General features: G+C 42.6%; 1 protein-coding gene and 1 pseudogene across 1 annotated transcript in view; one reads left to right on the top strand and one right to left on the bottom strand.

The window, feature by feature from the left end:
• The window catches only part of ERICH6B (glutamate rich 6B), a 69,542-nt gene that overhangs the window by 36,252 nt on the left and 15,804 nt on the right, over nucleotides 1-17,486 (bottom strand). Inside the window, exons 4-8 of the mRNA XM_090258203.1 lie at nucleotides 8,136-8,224; nucleotides 7,085-7,369; nucleotides 6,743-6,877; nucleotides 2,804-2,940; nucleotides 969-1,030 (exon numbers count right to left, since the gene is read on the bottom strand). Of these exons, the coding sequence (XP_090114329.1) occupies nucleotides 969-1,030; nucleotides 2,804-2,940; nucleotides 6,743-6,877; nucleotides 7,085-7,369; nucleotides 8,136-8,224 (708 nt within the window). The remainder of the gene's footprint in view (nucleotides 1-968; nucleotides 1,031-2,803; nucleotides 2,941-6,742; nucleotides 6,878-7,084; nucleotides 7,370-8,135; nucleotides 8,225-17,486) is intronic.
• On the top strand, nucleotides 6,767-7,342 carry LOC149996148 (large ribosomal subunit protein eL15 pseudogene; annotated as a pseudogene).

Consider the following 17,486-nt stretch of genomic DNA (forward strand, 5'->3'; position numbering starts at 1 on the left):
GCAGGGCCCCTGTATGTGTGAGGCCCCATGTGACTGCAGAGTTCGTGTATCCCCAAAGCCAGCCCTCGCTTGGAAATCAGTGTTTAGAGATATGGGGCTGTGTGCCTGCAATATGGAATAAGGGGCTGGGTACTGGAAGTCAATGAATTTGCATCTCAAAGGAGACTGGGAGGTTTCTTTGGGACTGGCTACAACCAGAATATGGAAGTGATGCCTCTTATCAATTAAAAATTGTATAAAAAGCTCAAATGTTCTAGGCTTTATTTGTCCAGAGAAGCAGGGATTGGGAAGGGGTGGGGGTGAGGCACTATGGGGAATGCATCCATTTGTACTATATCAACTTTCAATCCCCAGTTGGAAGTCCTACCTTGGGTGTGTAACCATACAGTATCCTGAAAGGCATTACTTTCCCCAAAGGAGCACAAAATCATGCAAACCTGCATTCATTCAAGAACCACTTATTGAGTGCTTGAGCGCTTGGCTCAAGCTTTCTATGATTAGACCCAAAAAACTGGCAAGCTCCATGATTGGCAAATCTTAATAGCTGGACCTCAAATGCTTTCAATATCTGGTAAAGGGGCTACTTCTTTCCCAAACTTTGTGTTAATAATGACTTCTTGGAGTTCCCCGAATATAGGTTAGATCCCTTTCTGTGTGGTCCCATAGCCTCCCCTTCCCACCATATCATTTAACCATTCTGTAGGCAGATTCCCTGCTTTCTTGTTTATCCTCACCATCCCTACCCACCTGCCCCACCACCACCAAAGCATAATCCCATTGAGATCTCAGATTGTGCCCTTCTTATTTCATAATTTATCTCTGGCAGCGAGGACCTAACTAGAGTAGTAGGTGCTCAAGTGAGGGAGTGAGCATTTCTGCCTCCTGTTCAGACATGGCAGGAGGTGAGAGGCAGTGAGACCCACACAGGAGAGCCAGTCATGGATGAAAAATAATAGAGTGGTCCTTACGTTCACGTTTCTTCATAATCCATTGAATTGTTTTCTTGTACTTTTCAAAATTTGTCTTCAACCTAAAAGGAATGTGAATTATCTTTAAGAGCTGAGATTAAATTTGTGTTTATGTCATGCTACACAGGGTAGACAGTGCTAGAACCTGCTGAGTCTTTTTTATAGGTGGAAAGTTGGGCTGATGGTTCAGGAATAAAGGGACAGTGGCACATGGTATCGACTCAGTGCTTCCCTCCTGGCCTCTAACTCACCTTCAACCTGGGAACCTGAGCTGATCCCCAAACTTTTAAAATAAACTTAATGAGGGTCATCTTGGGGTCTAGGACAGGGTTGAAAGGTTCAAATGCAGGGCTGGCCTTTATGTGTTAAGCTCATGCAGCTTGACTTTTCTATGGCTTGTATTTATCCCAGTGAGGGTTACACTTGGAAATAGCTTGGAAAAACAACATTGTTTGTGAACTGGACAGAGCCATTTGAAGCCCTTTTGCATTTAGTAGGAACATTTTCAATAATTCCATTCAGAATGACTCACCATGAAAGCCACACCAAGGCACAGCTTTTTGAAATACTGAAGCCAACACACAAAATGAGTCATCCTCGCATTTCAGTGGCTTAGACTGTTGTTCTTCCAAATTAAGGTGGTCTCCAGGGGGAGTTGTGTTTCCTTATTCTCAGATCAGAGCACTTTTGAAAGGGAATATACCAGAAGGAGTGAGCTTCCCAGCTTAATTAGATCTGAGAAGAAGGCCTTTGACATGACAAGTTTTAAGTTCAGATTCCTTAAAGAGACCACAATAATTCAAGCCCAAGGAACCCCAGAAGCAAATATTCTTTGATGGAAAAGGAGGGACTGGTTCACTTGGCAGAGAGCCAAGGTTTACTCTCTCTGCTTTAGAAGCAGTAAGGGAACTTGAGAATGAGTGCTTCACGGCCCATTTGCACCAGCTGTTATTCATTTTATTTGCTAGCACTTTAAATGGAATGGAACCGGGGGAGTAGGTGTGGTGATGCCTGTCCCACAGGTCAAGAGAGGGTGCCAAATACATGCAAGAGTTAAAACTCCAGTGAGGGGTCCAGCTAGAGGCACCCATCAACCTCTCTCCTGATTTCTGTAAAAGCCTCAACTCACTAAGGAAATTATGCAGGAAACCTCATCCCCCACAGCCTGTTCCTTGGTGCCACTGCCAGAGTTTGTGATAGATTCACAGGAGGCCTCAAAATGCACCTTGCTCACCAAAATTTTTGACAGCTGGGAGAATGCAAATGCAGCACAGGGTGGATATATAAATGGGGTTTTGGAACATTCTGTGACTGGGGTGATGCCAACTAGAAAGGCTTGGTGCCAGCCACAGCCTGCAATAACCTTATCATTCTCCACTCCAAATAGGGGCTCCAGCCATGGCTCTCAGGTCGGTGAAGCTGAAGGCTTTCCCCCTCCAAGAAACATGAAAAAGCATTAGCTTAGCCTAGTACAAGGCCAGGGAATTTCTTGGACAAATGCCCAGGATCTTGATTCCCCCACTGGCCCCTCTCTTAAAAGGCCCAGGATTCTGAGCCCTACTTCCTAGACTGTTGTTCAAGTTCATGGTCCCTTCAAGGTTTTTATTGCCCTGGATTTCAAACCTCTGTCATTGCCTACCTTCGATCCTATCATGGATCTCCCATGCTTATAGATTTCCTTGCTCCTGCACCTGGCTCCTGCTCTTTGACTCAGGGTACCTGCCTGACCTTGGCCTTGTTCTTTTCTCCAGTGGCCCAATTTACAATTTTCCTGCTTGCTACCTCTGACATACCTGAACCCACTGACCAATATCTCATACTCTCCAGTCACTTACAGAATTCCCAGTTTCCTTCTGGTTTCACTCTCCAGATGGCCAGTCAGGGGAATGTCAATATCTTCTTCCAGGTCATTGTGAGCAGCCATTTCTTTGATTATGGTCCTAAATACTGAGTGATATGAGCTCTTAAAAAGCTACAAAGGATCACAGAATAAGATATTCAGAAAATGGGAATTAATGATTTACTAATTAATCACTTTTCTGACTCCCAAATGTACCAGGTGAGATTTCAACATATTATTCAAAAGTCACAAATAGTGGGATAAATAGGGTGGCTAGCAAGATTTGCTTTAAGGAATAATTCCATTATTATCATACTCTCTCCCCAATTTCCTCAAGATCTTTTTTTAACAACAGCATAACAAAACATCTTTTGAGAGCATAAAATTATGCTCTTTTTCCAAATGTGGAGATAGCTATAGAAAGTAAAAACGCTTCCATGCTTTAAGAGTTTAAAAGACTTTCTGAGTTCCAGGAATGGCCAACCTTCCCACAGTTGCTCATTTATTCAGTGTGAAGAATTAGTCTTTAGGATAGCAGTGTAGCACCTGGAACATTATTGCAATGGACAACTCTATGTTTAAAGATTCTTCCAAAGTAATGACATTGCAAGCTGCCTTTTTTATTTTGTAAAATTGATCATTCTGGCCCAGGTCTGTGATGCTAACCAGGACTGACCCATAGGTGGGTTCTCATAAAAGTTTCTTTTTTTGGATCTCTTTCAATAGAAGATGGAAGTTGGCTTGCTATTGAGGAAACTCATGGATCTGTCATGCTGCCTTGCACACCTACAAGCTGAGGTTGTCATTATTGTTGTTCACATCTGGTGATGTATAGCATGCATTAATTTATTGATTTTCAATAGTAAGCAGAAGGCCAACATATTTAGAGTTGCATGTGACCTAGGACAAATATTAGAAGAAGCTAGTTTTTCTAGGTTGTGGGGAAAGCTGGGATGTCTCAGGTCTAGCTTGTTTGATTCCCAGCCTCTACCCTGCTCATTTGCCCATTGCTGGTGTTGAATTAATTAAAGAAGGAGTTCCTTATCCCGGGGTAGCTCTAAGGCTGTGTTGGCTGACATAAGCAAACCCAAATCTAAGCCTGTCAATGCCTCAAGGTTACAAAATCAAAACCTAAGGACAACTAATCACAAGCAGCCAGCTTCTGGTTTGATGATGACCAATGCTAATAGAAACATGCTCAAATAAACTCTTCGAATGTTTAATATACCCCAGTTTATCGTTTAACACTGAAATCAGTGTTTCAGGCCAGGTTGAATTAAGGCCCATGATGTCTTGTCTCTAAATTCCTCATTATTGACAATCCCACTCTTGGGTGGAACAACTTCCTATGTGCCTAAGCCAGTGATCTCTCACCATCTTCTTTGGATTCTGTTTTCTTTAGCAGAAAATATGGTGCCTGCTGTAGTCCACCAGACAACAGACCAACTATATGGGCCAAGTCGATGTTCTTGTCCCATCTAGGCTGTCCCACCCTACTCGATTTAGCCAGCACATACAATACCTTATGAGGTTGGCCCCATCTGCTTCCCCAGCCTATAGAGTAGAACTATCTTCATTGTCATGGTAGGTGTATTGAGCACCCCAGGGCCAGGGACTCCTCCTGGGTGAATCTCTGGTTCTTGTAAGCAAAGGAGTTTTTGCATAGCAGGGTGTGTGATGCATGGGTGTATAATAGAAATAAAACAAGCAGCAAAGTGAACTAAAAATAGCAAAGGAATTGAATTGTCAGAATAACCAAAATATCGATTGATAGCCCCAATCCAAATAGGAGGACTTTAGCTCCCTTTCCCTAGTTTGTACCCCAGTGATTTCTGGTATTCCCCCCAAATGGGCCTCAAAGGTCTTTCAGTTGTAGGTAGCCAGTGGCATTCATTCCATTCTTCCTGTCCCATTCTGGTCCCACTTGTCCACATCTGCCATTGTGACCTAGCTTGGAGAAGTACTGCTTTGTCTAGCTGTATAGCTGCCTGTCAAGGGGCCTGTATCTGGGACACGGGCCTCTGTGTCCTCCTAAGCTTCTGATTCTTGGGGGCAGAGTGGTATAGGCAGCAAGGGGAATGTATTCCCCAACTGTATGCATACTTTGTCACCAAGGCAAAGCCCCTGAGATGTCAAGGCAAGGTGCTTGTGATTAGAGCTCACTTGCACAGCCCACCCATCACAGGGACCCTCCCAACATGCTGTGCTCATTTACAGAGGCGGATTTAATGGTGGGTGCACTGGGCGCAGACCCTGGGCTCCGACTTCTGAAGGGCCCCACAAAATCCTGTATTTTTATTTTCCCTGTCTCTCTCTTTTTCTTAAGGGGCCCAATATTTTCTTCTGCACGCAGGGCCTCAAATGACCTAATTCCACCTCTGCTCATCCAGAAGCTCGCACAGCTGCATGGGAGTTGTCTTACTTGTCTGTGACTGCAGCTCCACTCCATACACTAAAACCTCAACTGACAGGCATCCTGAAGGTTTCTGAATAATTCAAGTTTCTAATTAAAACAATTCCTTTAAATTTCAACTCTTGCTGAAAAATCTTTCTAAAATGCCTGAGTTTACTTTCCTGTCTTAGTAAATCCAATGCAGTGAATCTAATCTCAAGCAATCTTTTTTCTCCCTTGAAAGTGGTATTTCAGTATTTGAAAAGCAATTCTTATTAATATACAGGGTGGGGCAAAAGTAGGTTTACAGTTGTGAGTGCACAAAACATAGAGTTTATTATTGTATTATTACTTATTAATTATTGTATTATTTTCCATATGAACAATAGTAAACCTACTTTTCCCCCACCCTGTAATATGCATAGAAGCAAGTGTGGAAAGTAAGGAATTTAGGGCTAAATATGAACTGAGACTAGAAATTTTCCCAATTAAAATGTAAGACAAAAATAAATACTTAGTTGAGTTTTATTTTGTGGGTTTTTTTTTTTTTTTGCTAAGTTTAGAAAAATGTATCTGCTTTATATTGAGTTCCAGGGATACATGATTTCAGAGGATGCATAATAATGCTTCCACCTGAATCAACATGTGTTGTTATAAGTCTTAGCAATCTGACACAGGAAATTAGAGCCACTAGGCTGTACCAGCAGGAAAAGAATTCATGCAGTAAAGACAATACAGATGTAAGGCTTATTCAAACTATTATGATCTCCCATCTCATCTTTGGTTACTGGGTACAGCTGGGGAAAGGATGCCTCTCCAGGGCTGGTCTGGGCCCCTGGAGAGGGCGATGTTAGGAGGACTGCAGATCTGGGGAGGTGGTTCACTGCTATTTGTTGTGGTGTTTGCTTGCAGAGGTGGCTGTGTAATGTTTCTTTGTCACTAGGCTGCCTCCTTCCTGGTCCTTTGGTTAGAGACAGTCAGCTCACCTTGGGGTTTTGTTGTCTGTGCTTGTTGGGGTTTCTGAGTTACTGTCTTTTCTAGCATTCAGTCAGGGATATATAGAGCAAAAAGAAAACCCAGGAAACTAACTGCCATGTCATTCATTAAGTCCCCAGGTCCCTAACCGCTCTGCCTTCTTCTCTCTGCCTTTCAGAAGCTTCTTATGTTTGTTTTGTATATAATGTCTAGTGTTGAAAGCTGTACTTAGTGGGAAAAGTACATCTATTCCATCTTTCCAGAATTTAACTTCATTTTGACATGGGGTTTTACACAGAATGATTTTCCTTGACATCTAGGTGACGTGTATATTTTGTTTTGGGTTTTCTTGCCTTCAAAAGCAATCTTGAGGGTGCTTGTTTATATTGCCAGCAGGGCACTCTGAAACTAGGGTCTTGGAGTGCCACATTTGGCTTTCTATAACTCTTTGATTGAATGTGTGTCATTTAAATTTATGTCTGTCATAAGAAAAGCTCATTTGGGGGGAGAAAGGCTCTTTCTTTCCTTCTGGCCGCAGCCATCAGGTAAGCCACGATGGGCGCTTACAAGTACATCCAAGAGCTGTGAATGAAGCAGTCTGATGTGATGCGCTTCCTTCTCCGGGTGCACTGCTGGCAGTACCGCCAGCTCTCTGCGCTCCACAGGGCCCCTGGCCCCACCAGGCCGGATAAAGCGCGCAGGCTGGGATACAAGGCCAAGCAAGGTTATGTCATACATCGGATTCGTGTGCGCCGTGGTGGCCGCAAACGCCCTGTTCCCAAGGGTGCCACCTATGGCAAGCCTGTCCATCACGGTATCAACCAGCTAAAGTTCGCCCGAAGCCTTCAGTCTGTTGCCGAGGAGCGAGGTGGGCGCCACTGCGGGGCTCTGAGAGTCCTGAATTCTTACTGGGTCGGTGAAGATTCCACGTACAAATTCTTTGAGGTTATCCTCATTGATCCATTCCATAAGGCTATCAGACGGAATCCTGACACCCAGTGGATGACCAAACTGGTCCACAAGCACAGGGAGATGCGAGGGCTGACATCTGCCGGCTGCAAGAGCTGTGGCCTTGGGAAGGGCCACAAGTTCCACCACACCATTGGTGGGTCTCGCTGCGCAGCTTGGAGAAGGCGCAACACCCTCCAGCTCCACTGTCACCGCTAATCTGAGGGATGCTTGTAAAATTCTTTCCTAATAAACAATTTAGGACAGTCGTGTCTGCTTAAAAGTGTAATTTGTTAAAACTAGTTGTCTGCAGATTGTTTCCTGAATGCATTGTCAAATTATGAAAGTTAAAGTGCAATAATGTCCGAAGACTATAAGTGATGGTGTATCGCTTCTCCTAAGGTAAACACTTGCTTTTGCTTTATCAGCGATTTTCAACCTTTTTCATCTCATGGCACATATAAACTAATTACTAAAATTCTGTGACGCACTAAAATGTATTAGTTTTATGCTGATCTGACCAAAAATATAGGTGTAATTTTGATTCATTCACACCAGATGGCTATTGTGTTGGCTGTTGTCATTTTTATATTTGACAATCTTAAGGGGAGAGGTCAGTGCCCTGGCTAAATAGTTGGGTATTGCATGTTTTAAAAATTGCGGCACACCAGTTGAAAATCGCTGCTTTTTCTTGTTAGGGAGTTTTCTATGTCAGTGTTTATAATGCTGTTTGGTGTGATAGGTGTAAAATAAATTCTGTGAAAAAGGAGAAAAAAAAAAAAAAAGAAAAGCTCATTTGGGCTGTGCTAACAATAGAGTGAAGCTTTGAATCCTATGGCTCATGAGGAAGTTACCAGCTGGTCTCGGGCCACCTGCCCCAACATTTGAAGCAAAGTGGTCTTGAGTTTTTAAAATTTTTTTCCTTTTAATTGTATTTATTGGGATGCCTCTGGTTAACAAAATTATACAAGTTTCAGGTGCACAATACAGTCTCAATTTTTATCCAACTTACATTGTCATTGAAGTCCTCGGCTTTCAGTATGTCCATGGGCTCATTTAATATATCATCCCCAAAGTTCCTTTCAGAGACAGACTTCATAACTTTAATTTTGGAAGATGCAGCAAAAGGAAAGGTATTTGGAAAAGAAACCAAAACCAAAACAAAAAAGGAAATAGATTTATAGCACTTATTCTTGCCCTTTCAAATAAAAGTGCATATACTATCAATAAGAGTTTAAATAAATTTATTAAATTTCCTGATATTCAACTTGAGGATATTAATTAATAAAATGGGAAAAAACGGGTTAAGTTTCAGTGGCTGACTTGAAAAAATGTGTGTTCTTGGTGGCTGGTGAAGGTTCATCTGACAAAGTGACATTTGAGTGAGTCCTGGATGAAGCAAGGAGGCACGCAGGTAGGTAGCTGGGGAAGAGCGTTGCTGCCAGGAAGCTAGGAGGTGCAAAAGCCCTGAGGTATGAGTGAGTGGGAGCATGGTTGATGTATTTGACAAACTGCAAGAGGCACAGCATGCCTGGAGAGGAGTGAGCATGAAGGAAGGCTGCAGAAGAGAAGGGGATGGGGCAGGGCCAGCTCACCCAGGACCTTGTAGGCTGTGGGGAGAACTTTAGATTTTATTCTGACATAGATTTATTCTGAGTGTGGTTTTCTCTTGGAAATCCTGAGAAATATTCCTATATCCTGCACGTTTTGTCAAAAATTGCCTATTCCTGGAACTGCATAGGTTCATAATAGCAAATTAAAGGTAAAGGGTGACTCCCCAAGCCACTGAGCTACAAAAACGTCTTTTGGAGATCATGAATGCCTTTGTTCTCAAGGTCAGCCACAGGCTGATGCCTCTCTGGGCCAGAGAAGTGTTTAAAGCCTCCAGTGGCAAAGGTGTGCAAATTGAATCAAGGAATCGATACTTACAACTTGGGCCTGGTTTCCCTCCTCCTAGGACAGTGTAGATCCTGAGGCAGAACTGCAAGGAAGAACTCCCATATGATAATTGGGCCCCTGGGGAAATTACAGGGGCCTATCATCTTCAGCTTCAGAATGACACTAACCTCTTCAAGCTGGACCATCCAGAGAAGCCTGAACATCTACCAGGTTGGCATGGGGCTGACTTCTTTTGTCTGATTTTGTGTCTCTATTATGTCTTTGGGGTGGAGAAGGGACATTCTTTGTGCTCTCCACACATATTTTGTAATATTTGTACTTTGTCCCAATTTTGGTTCAGTAATAAAAACTGATTCCTTTGGGCTCCTGGTAGGATGGACAATTCCACTCAACTGGATCTGCCTGTATCCACACCAGGCTCAGGGACCTCTTTACCTGTAGTCCTCATACCCCAGCTTTGGTTTATTCCTGGTAGAAACCTGCCTCATTTGTGGTACACCTCAGGCTACAAGAGTCCCCCCCCCCCCCCGCCCAGCAGTTCTTTCCTGTAGATCCCACAGGCACACACCATCCTGCTGAGGTACTGACAACTGGCAAAGGCAAGGGCCCCTTTCAGCTCGATTCTGAAAACACTGACTCAGAGAATTTTTAAAAGCCATTGAGAAAAAACGAGCAAGAATACATGGAAATTCAAGCAGGCACACAGGAAGCCCCTTTTGGTTGTCACATTGTCATCGGAGAGGAGACCTAAAGGAGCTGGAGAGACTGAGTAGCAGTGCCTGCAGGTTTCTGAGTATGTGCTGCCTGAGATTGTCTGGCTCTTGCCTGAGAGCTTAGCAAATCCCCATCATTTGTGATTGCTCTATTTTAATAGGCTTTATTGAATAATACATATTTAACATGAAGGGGGAAAAGTAGGTGTTTATCAAGAGAAGAAGGCGACTTAGCAGTCCTGAATACTGAACAGAGTGTTCAGAAGTGTCTGATTCAATAATAATTAACCGTATTAACATCAATGGGCACTGTCCACCTGTCAGGACAAACACAGTAAATACACAGTAACATAGATATAACTGGGCCTGAACGAAGAGGAAAAGCTTTACTCCTAATTAACTCTCCCTTTGGGGATTTCCATCAACCTCCACCTTTGTTGGGGTGAGATCATTATCTTCTCCTGAAATGGCTCTTTGGGAGGGTTGGTGAGGTGGGGATGGGGAGTGTCAGGCCTGTAATAGAGGACCTGGGCCGCTCCTAGCATGACATGCAGCTCTTTCCACTCTACTCCCCTTATCTTTGTGATGGGGCCAATAAGCCTCATCTTCAGGGTGGCTCAGAGGAGCCATGCTAATGTAGGCAAGTGCCTGGCATACAGTATTCCCTAAAGTGGAGTGTGTCTTCCCCATGTCTGACTACAAACAAATCTTAATTTTTCCCCATTCAGTCAATGGCTGTCCTCTAATGTTTTTCTTGACAGAACTGCGGTTCCTGGTTTGGGAGAGATGTTGGAGCCATGTGTATTTGCCTGGCAGGGCAGATGCCCAGTTATAGATGAGATAAGGGTGAGGAATAGCAGTGAATGACTAGCCTGGTGCCAGCTCTGCAACTCAATGCTCTTTCACTTCCTAGATCCTTCATGTGCTGGATTCCTTGTTATCTTAGACGGTGGTTGCTAAGGGCCCAAATCTATAGGCTGTTCTAAAATCTTGCTACTCAATGTGTGGCCCACGGATCAGCAGAGTAGCTGCTGCTGCTGCTGTTTATGAGGAACGCAGGATCTCAGACTTCTGAGTCAGAATCTGCATGTTACAAGATCCTTGGTTCTCTCTCTGCACACTAAAGCCTGAGCAGCACATCTACTAACATCCTTCCTGATAGGAAATGAAATAAAATAAATTATATTGATATGCACCCTTCTGGGAGTGGTGGGGTGATGGAAGGGATGCATAGTCCAGAGTTTGAAAGAGTATGCTTGGTAAGCCACTGTGGATCAGGATCAAAGCCTTGACTCCCCCCCGCAGCCCATAACATGCTGAAAAACAACAGAACCTCATCCTTAAATTATTGTCTAATATGATGGCCTGGTTAATTGCAGAGCTTTTGTTTTGTGAAGTGATGTATGCAAGCTGGGATTCTACTACCATAAGAATTCTCCCTTGTTCTTCCCCGTTGTAAAATTCAACTAACCCTTTCTTAATAAAAAGGTAATAAGTCTTTCAGGGCACCATGTGTAGGGGCTCCAATTTATTCCCTACCAAGGTGTCATAGGGTGAGCTCTTGGGAGGGGCCCATGCATTTCAGTCAAGAACTGCTGCCCAGACATCAGGGGACCCAGCAACCAACTAGACACTCTTTAAATGGGGAGTCCAAATGGACTTTTGGTCTTGTCCCAGATCATTTGGTCTTGCTCCAGAGACCATCTCTCTGTTTCTTGATCTAACCCCCTTCTTCAGCAAAGGACAGGGAAGCACATCCAAGTTCTGGGGTTGTGTTCCTAGCATGTCCCTAGGTCCTCTCTAGCTCTTGGTACAGCCTCGACCAGCAGGGCACCCACTCATTCGGGGTGCCATCCTCAGCCCTGGACACTGCAGGGAGCAGGAATCTTTGGATATATTATATGAGGCTCTCAGCATTTCCTTCCTCTTGTGGCACTTTAGTGATAGTACACACCAAAAAAGAACAGGGAAAATTATTAATAGAATGTGGTGTGGCGAACTAGACTAGACCTTTGGATCCCTGAAGTAATCAATTTAAAATCACCTTCTAAATGGCTGGGGAGACCAGGGTGAAGATCATGTGTTTTGGGATAAGAAACTTCATGTTCTTTAGCAGTATGAAGTCTATAATTTATGCCCAATAAATATTGACTCTTCTCCATTTGTTCATATTTCATCTTGTCCACTAGAATTTAAGTTCTGAGAGGGTATGATGGGTTTATCCATCTTTACATCCTTCCCAGTATATAGTAGATATATAATAAATGCCAGTAGGTACACAGTAAATGTCATGGAATGGACTAAGTATGGATACCCCATTATCTTTCCTTCTAACTCCACTGGTAAATAGTGTTTCCTCACTTTTTAAAATTAAATTTTAATTCAGATTTAAAAGCACTTTACTCTTTGGCTTAGTTTCTTATCTGACCCTTGACACCAAGCCCTAGAAATAATGCCTTGGCCGCTGGCCTTAATTAGGCTGCCCTAGTCTAAAATGGTCAAAAGACTTCTGTAGTATCATGACTTATATTTAAGTCTTTTATCCATATTTTATTCTGGTGTATGGTGTAAGTTGGTGGTCTAGTTCAGTTTTTTGCATCCAGTTTTTTGTATCCATCCAGTTCTCCCAACACCATTTATTGAGGAAACTATTTTTACCCCATTGTGTGCTCCTGCTCCCTTTGTCAAATATTAATTGAACACAGAGGCATGGGTTTATCTCTGAGCTCTCTATTTGGTTCCACTGGTCTATATGTCTGTTCTTATGCCAGTACCAGGCTGTTTTGATTACAGTTGCCTTGGAGTATAGTTTGATATCAGGTATTGTGATCCCTCCAACTTTATTCTTCTTTCTCAAAATTGCTTAGGCTATTCAGGGTCTGTTTTGGTTCCATATAAATTTTTGGAGTATTTGTTCCAGGTCAGCGAAATAGGCAATTGGTATTTTAATAGGGATTGTGTGATACCATAAAAGTCCCAGCAGAAAACATAAGCAGTAAAATTTCAGATATCCCACATAGCAATATTTTTGCTGGTATATCTCTTAGGGCAAGGGAAATACAGTAGTCCCTCTCTATGTCGTGATTCAGTTATGGTGGCCTCACTGTATTGTGGGATTTTTAAAATTTTTATATTTAATTATTTATCATAGATTTTTTGCTATGTTGTGGGATTTTATGGTACTGTATACATATGGTGTTAAAGTTACATAGGTTTAAGAGTGTAGCATATGTTTAGGAACATAAGTAGTGTTTATAAAAGTGTGGAAAAGGTTAATAAGGTAATGGAAAAGGTTAATAAGGGACTGGGAATGGTTTATAAGTGTGTGGGAAGGGTTTATAAAGACTTAAAATATATAAATACCAAAATAAATGTAAGGTTCCTACTTTGCGGATTTTCACCTATCGCCGGGGGGTGGTGGTGGTGGTGGTGGTGGGGTGGGGGCTAGAACATAATCCCTGAGATAAGTGAGGGAATACTGTAAAAGAAAAATAAATAAATGGGACTACATCAACTTAAAAAGCTTCTGCATGGCTAAAGAAATCATCATCAAAATGAAAAGGGAACCGACCATATGGGAGAACATATTTGCCAATGATACATCGGACAAGTGTTTAATTTCCAAAATATATAAAGAACTCATATGACTCAACACCAGGAAGACAAACAATCCAATTAAAAAATGGGCAAAGGACCTGAACAGACACTTCTCCAAAGAGGATATACAGATGGCCTGTAGACATATGAAAAGATACTCAACATCACTAGCCATCAGAAAATGCAAATTGAAACCACATGACATATACATCACACCAGTCAGAATGGCCATCATTAATAGATCAACAAAGAAATACCAGCAAGGTTATAGAGAAAAGGGAACCTTAGTGCACTGTTGGTGGGAATGTAGACTGGGGTAGCCACTGTGGAAAACAGTATGGACTTCCCTCAAAAAATTAAAAATTGAACTGCCTTTTGATCCAGCAATTCCACTGCTAAGAGTATGCCCTAAGAATTCTGAAACACCAATTCAAAAGAACCTATGCAACCATATGTTCATAGCAGCACTATTTACAACAGCCAATTGTTGGAAACAGCCTAAGTGCCCATCAGTAGATGAGTGGATTAAAACACTGGTACATCTCGTCGTCGTCGGCAGCCGTCCGTCTCGAGAGACGATGGTGTAGCTTCTTAAGAGTCTATCTGCACCGCCGAGAATGGCTGTGCAGTCCGACTCGGGAGTGACATGGTATCTGTCTCCTCCCGTGTTGAACCGACATCATGCGATGACGCTGAAGCTACAGAGCCTGGGCAGGGTAATATGGAGGGTCTGCTGTTGCCCATGCAACAGACCCCCCCTCTCTTCGCAGCTGAAGGGTCCAAGGAAAAGACGGAGTCGATACAGCTTGGGTTCAGGTGCGCCGCAGGAGTTGCCGGTGTTGACTACAACGTCAAACCGCCTTAGGGACTCCGGCTCCGGATTTTCTGTCAGGGTTTACTCCCTTAGCCTTTCCCCTGAAGAGGTATGCCGCAAGGCAGCGGAGGTTTTTTGGAGTCAGAGTTTTCCTTCTCTGATGTACCCTGACTGGAAGATCGAACCAGCGACACTTAGCTCGCAGGCCGACGCTCAATCCACTGAGCTAAACCAGCCAGGGCCCACTGGTACATCTACACAATAGAATACTACACAGCAGAAAGAAATAAGGAACTCTTACCTTTTTGACAGCATGAATGGAACTGGAGAATTATTATGCTAAGTGAAACAAGCCAGTCAGTGGAAGACAAATGCTATATGATCTCACTTAAAAGAGGAATTGAAAAAATGACTTATTTCACTGTGGCATGGCTCTCACTGTTAGGAACAATTTCTTTTTCTTAACATATTTCATGGAAGCTAGTGCTATGCTAGCCCTTCAATGTAGATAAAGAGGTCAGGTCTTGGTTTTGTATGGCAGACTGTCAGGTATTTGCAGGCAGATATGTTATCTCAGAGACACATGTCTTCCAGACTTAACACATCCTTTGCTTCAACACTTCTTTGTATGCCATAGTCTCCTGGTCTGTCTAACAACACCTTCTCCTCCAAATCCCACAAGTGTGCTTCTAGCCCTCATAGAGTGTGGTGGCTCTTGGATAGACTAACTGTCCTTGGCTTGACCCTCAGTGCAAGCAAGAGTAGGACTGATCCTTCTGTATAGAATATTTTAATTATATTTGCTTATATTAACTTTTCTGGCACTCATATCAGTCACATCATTCACTTACTGAGCTTATGGTTGAGTAAAGCATCTACAACAAATAGGGCTGCCCTATCTTGTACCTCTTCATCCTGTTGTTTTTGCAGGCCTAAAAGCAGCATCTAATTTTAATTGTTCTGGCCCCATGTTTCTGCCTGTCAAAATCTTTTAGATTCTGATGACATTATTTCCACCACCCAACAACTTCAGGTCATCTACAAACATAAATCTTCCTTCTACATTTGTATCCTAGTCTATGATAAAATGTGCTGGACAGAGCCCTGTGGCTGCCTGCTGGAAATTGGGTTGACTCTGATCCTTAAACAGTATCTCTAGTTGGGCGTTTAACAGTTATCACTCCATCATCTTGCATTAGCATTCACTTGATGTTTCTCTCTTTCCACAGGAACATCAGGAAGACTTGTAACACATTGTGAAATTTTGGATTACCACCATTTCCTGACCTAATAACTGTCAAAAAGTGACCTAAAAGCCAGTAATACTTGCTTTGTTCTTATTAATCCTATGCTGGCTTCTTGTGGTTGTTTTACTCTCAGTGTTTGCCCCATATTGGCTGTAGACTCATTTCCCCAATTGTTCACAATTCCTTAAACCATAACATGATTAAGCTATTTTCTCTCTATGTATGTTCTAGGTGCATTTTATCTAGGTCAGGACACAGCAGTGTCTTCTGATCTTTTCACCAGTCTTTGCTTCCTGCTATTTCTTGCCTAATTTTGTTGTATCCTTTTCAATATGAAGATCATTTTCCTTCACAATCAAAATTAAATAGCAATCAAAGGACATGACTTTCTCTGAATCATTCCTCAACATTGCACTAAACAGTGACCCTATCTGTTTGATCTTCTTTTTGCCCCAATCATATTTTAAAAGGGCCCCTTCTTCAGTTACTGCCTGCAGCACTTTTGCTGTTGCTATTGTTATTACTTCTACTACTACTACTTTCTGGTAAGAATAAGTTTATCCTGGGCGATCAGTTCTCCTGATGCTCCTCTTAAAGTTTGAGCCATTTTCCTACATTTATTGTAGGTAATATTTTTATCTTTTTAATCTCTGAGGGGAACTCTGAGTAAACATCAGTTTGTACTTTTGGGAGCTTTCCAGCGCTGCTCTCCATCTGGTCAGGTGGCTTAAAGTAAATTATTCCGCTGATAACACTTCCTCTCTTTCTATTATCCTCACCCACATTTTTCTAGACACAGTCGTCCCAGACACAGTCATCTTCCTAGAAGGACTGTTTTTGGGTATAAGATATACTTTCTCATCACCATATCTGCTCTGAATCAGATGAGGATTCAGCAACAATTTCACAAGTATTTAACAAATATTTATAGGTGCTCACTATATGCCAGACACTAAGCCTTGAGCATTTCTGCAAGCATGGACATACATAATGCTACATGCCAGAACTTTTGGTATACTGTGTTTGTGACCCTGGTGAGTGCCTGGATAGGGGGAAACCTGAGGCCATAAAGAGCCTTTCTGGTCCTCCTTCAGAACGCTTTTTTACATGGGTCACAAGACATTTCTGGTACCTTTAGCGATCCTTCCATGTCAGACCTGCCATTCTCTGTACTAAGGTTTCAAGGATTTATTGGGTGTTTTTCCTCCACATTTGGTTCAAAGTCTAATTTGTTGAGAAGGGGTTTGCCATGTAAAATGCCATTTCTGGCCCACTAAGGTTGAATAATCCAGTAATAAAAATGTTTTAAAATAGGAACCTCATACCCACTGTATTCATTCTATACTTGTGGTCTGTGTTTCTCCAATGCCCCTGCACCTGAGACTCCTCTGGGGATCTTGTTAAGAATGCAAGCAGAGATTTTCATAAAGGCTGGGGATGTGCATCTTAATAGCATCCAGTGGTGGGGATGCATAGTCTTGGCCTCGTGGATCAGCAGTGTTGATGCCGGTTGTCATTTCTGCTTGCCCCTGCTGGCCCTCAGCCCCATACCACCAGTGCTTTGGATTGCTTTTGTCTTGATTGTCTGCTTTTCCAACAGGCAGGTGGGTGGCTTCAGCCATGGGCTGCAAGTAGATTCTTTTTTGCATCAGCCACAGAGGGAAACTTTAGTGTTCTGTGCTCCAACTGCAGAGGGACTGGCTTTTCCTTTGGGCATTATCCACAGATTGTTCGCCCTGTGTCTCTTTCTTTACTTCCTCTTGACACAGTTTTGAGCTCTTCTAGGTTCCTGCAGCTCCATATTTCCCTGTTTCCACCTGCACACTTCTGTCACTTTCTCTTATCACAGAGAAGTCTTTTTGTTATATATTTGCTCCATTCCATTGGCCAGATACAATCATGTACCTATTCCTGAAAAGTTTTACCTGATTATTACCAATGCTCTCCAAAAAGATAGGTTTTAAACCATAGGCAGAGGGAAAAGAAAAACCTCCACAAATTTTAGGGAATTTCTTACTTTTCTTTGTGTTTTAACCTTTGCTGTAAAGACCATCCCCTCACATAATTGCAGGAAGCTGGGGTGTGCCATTGAT

This window comes from Furipterus horrens, unplaced genomic scaffold (genome assembly GCF_987537825.1).
Source record: "Furipterus horrens unplaced genomic scaffold, mFurHor1.1.pri manual_scaffold_12, whole genome shotgun sequence".
In the NCBI taxonomy this organism is placed as follows: Eukaryota; Metazoa; Chordata; class Mammalia; order Chiroptera; family Furipteridae; genus Furipterus; species Furipterus horrens.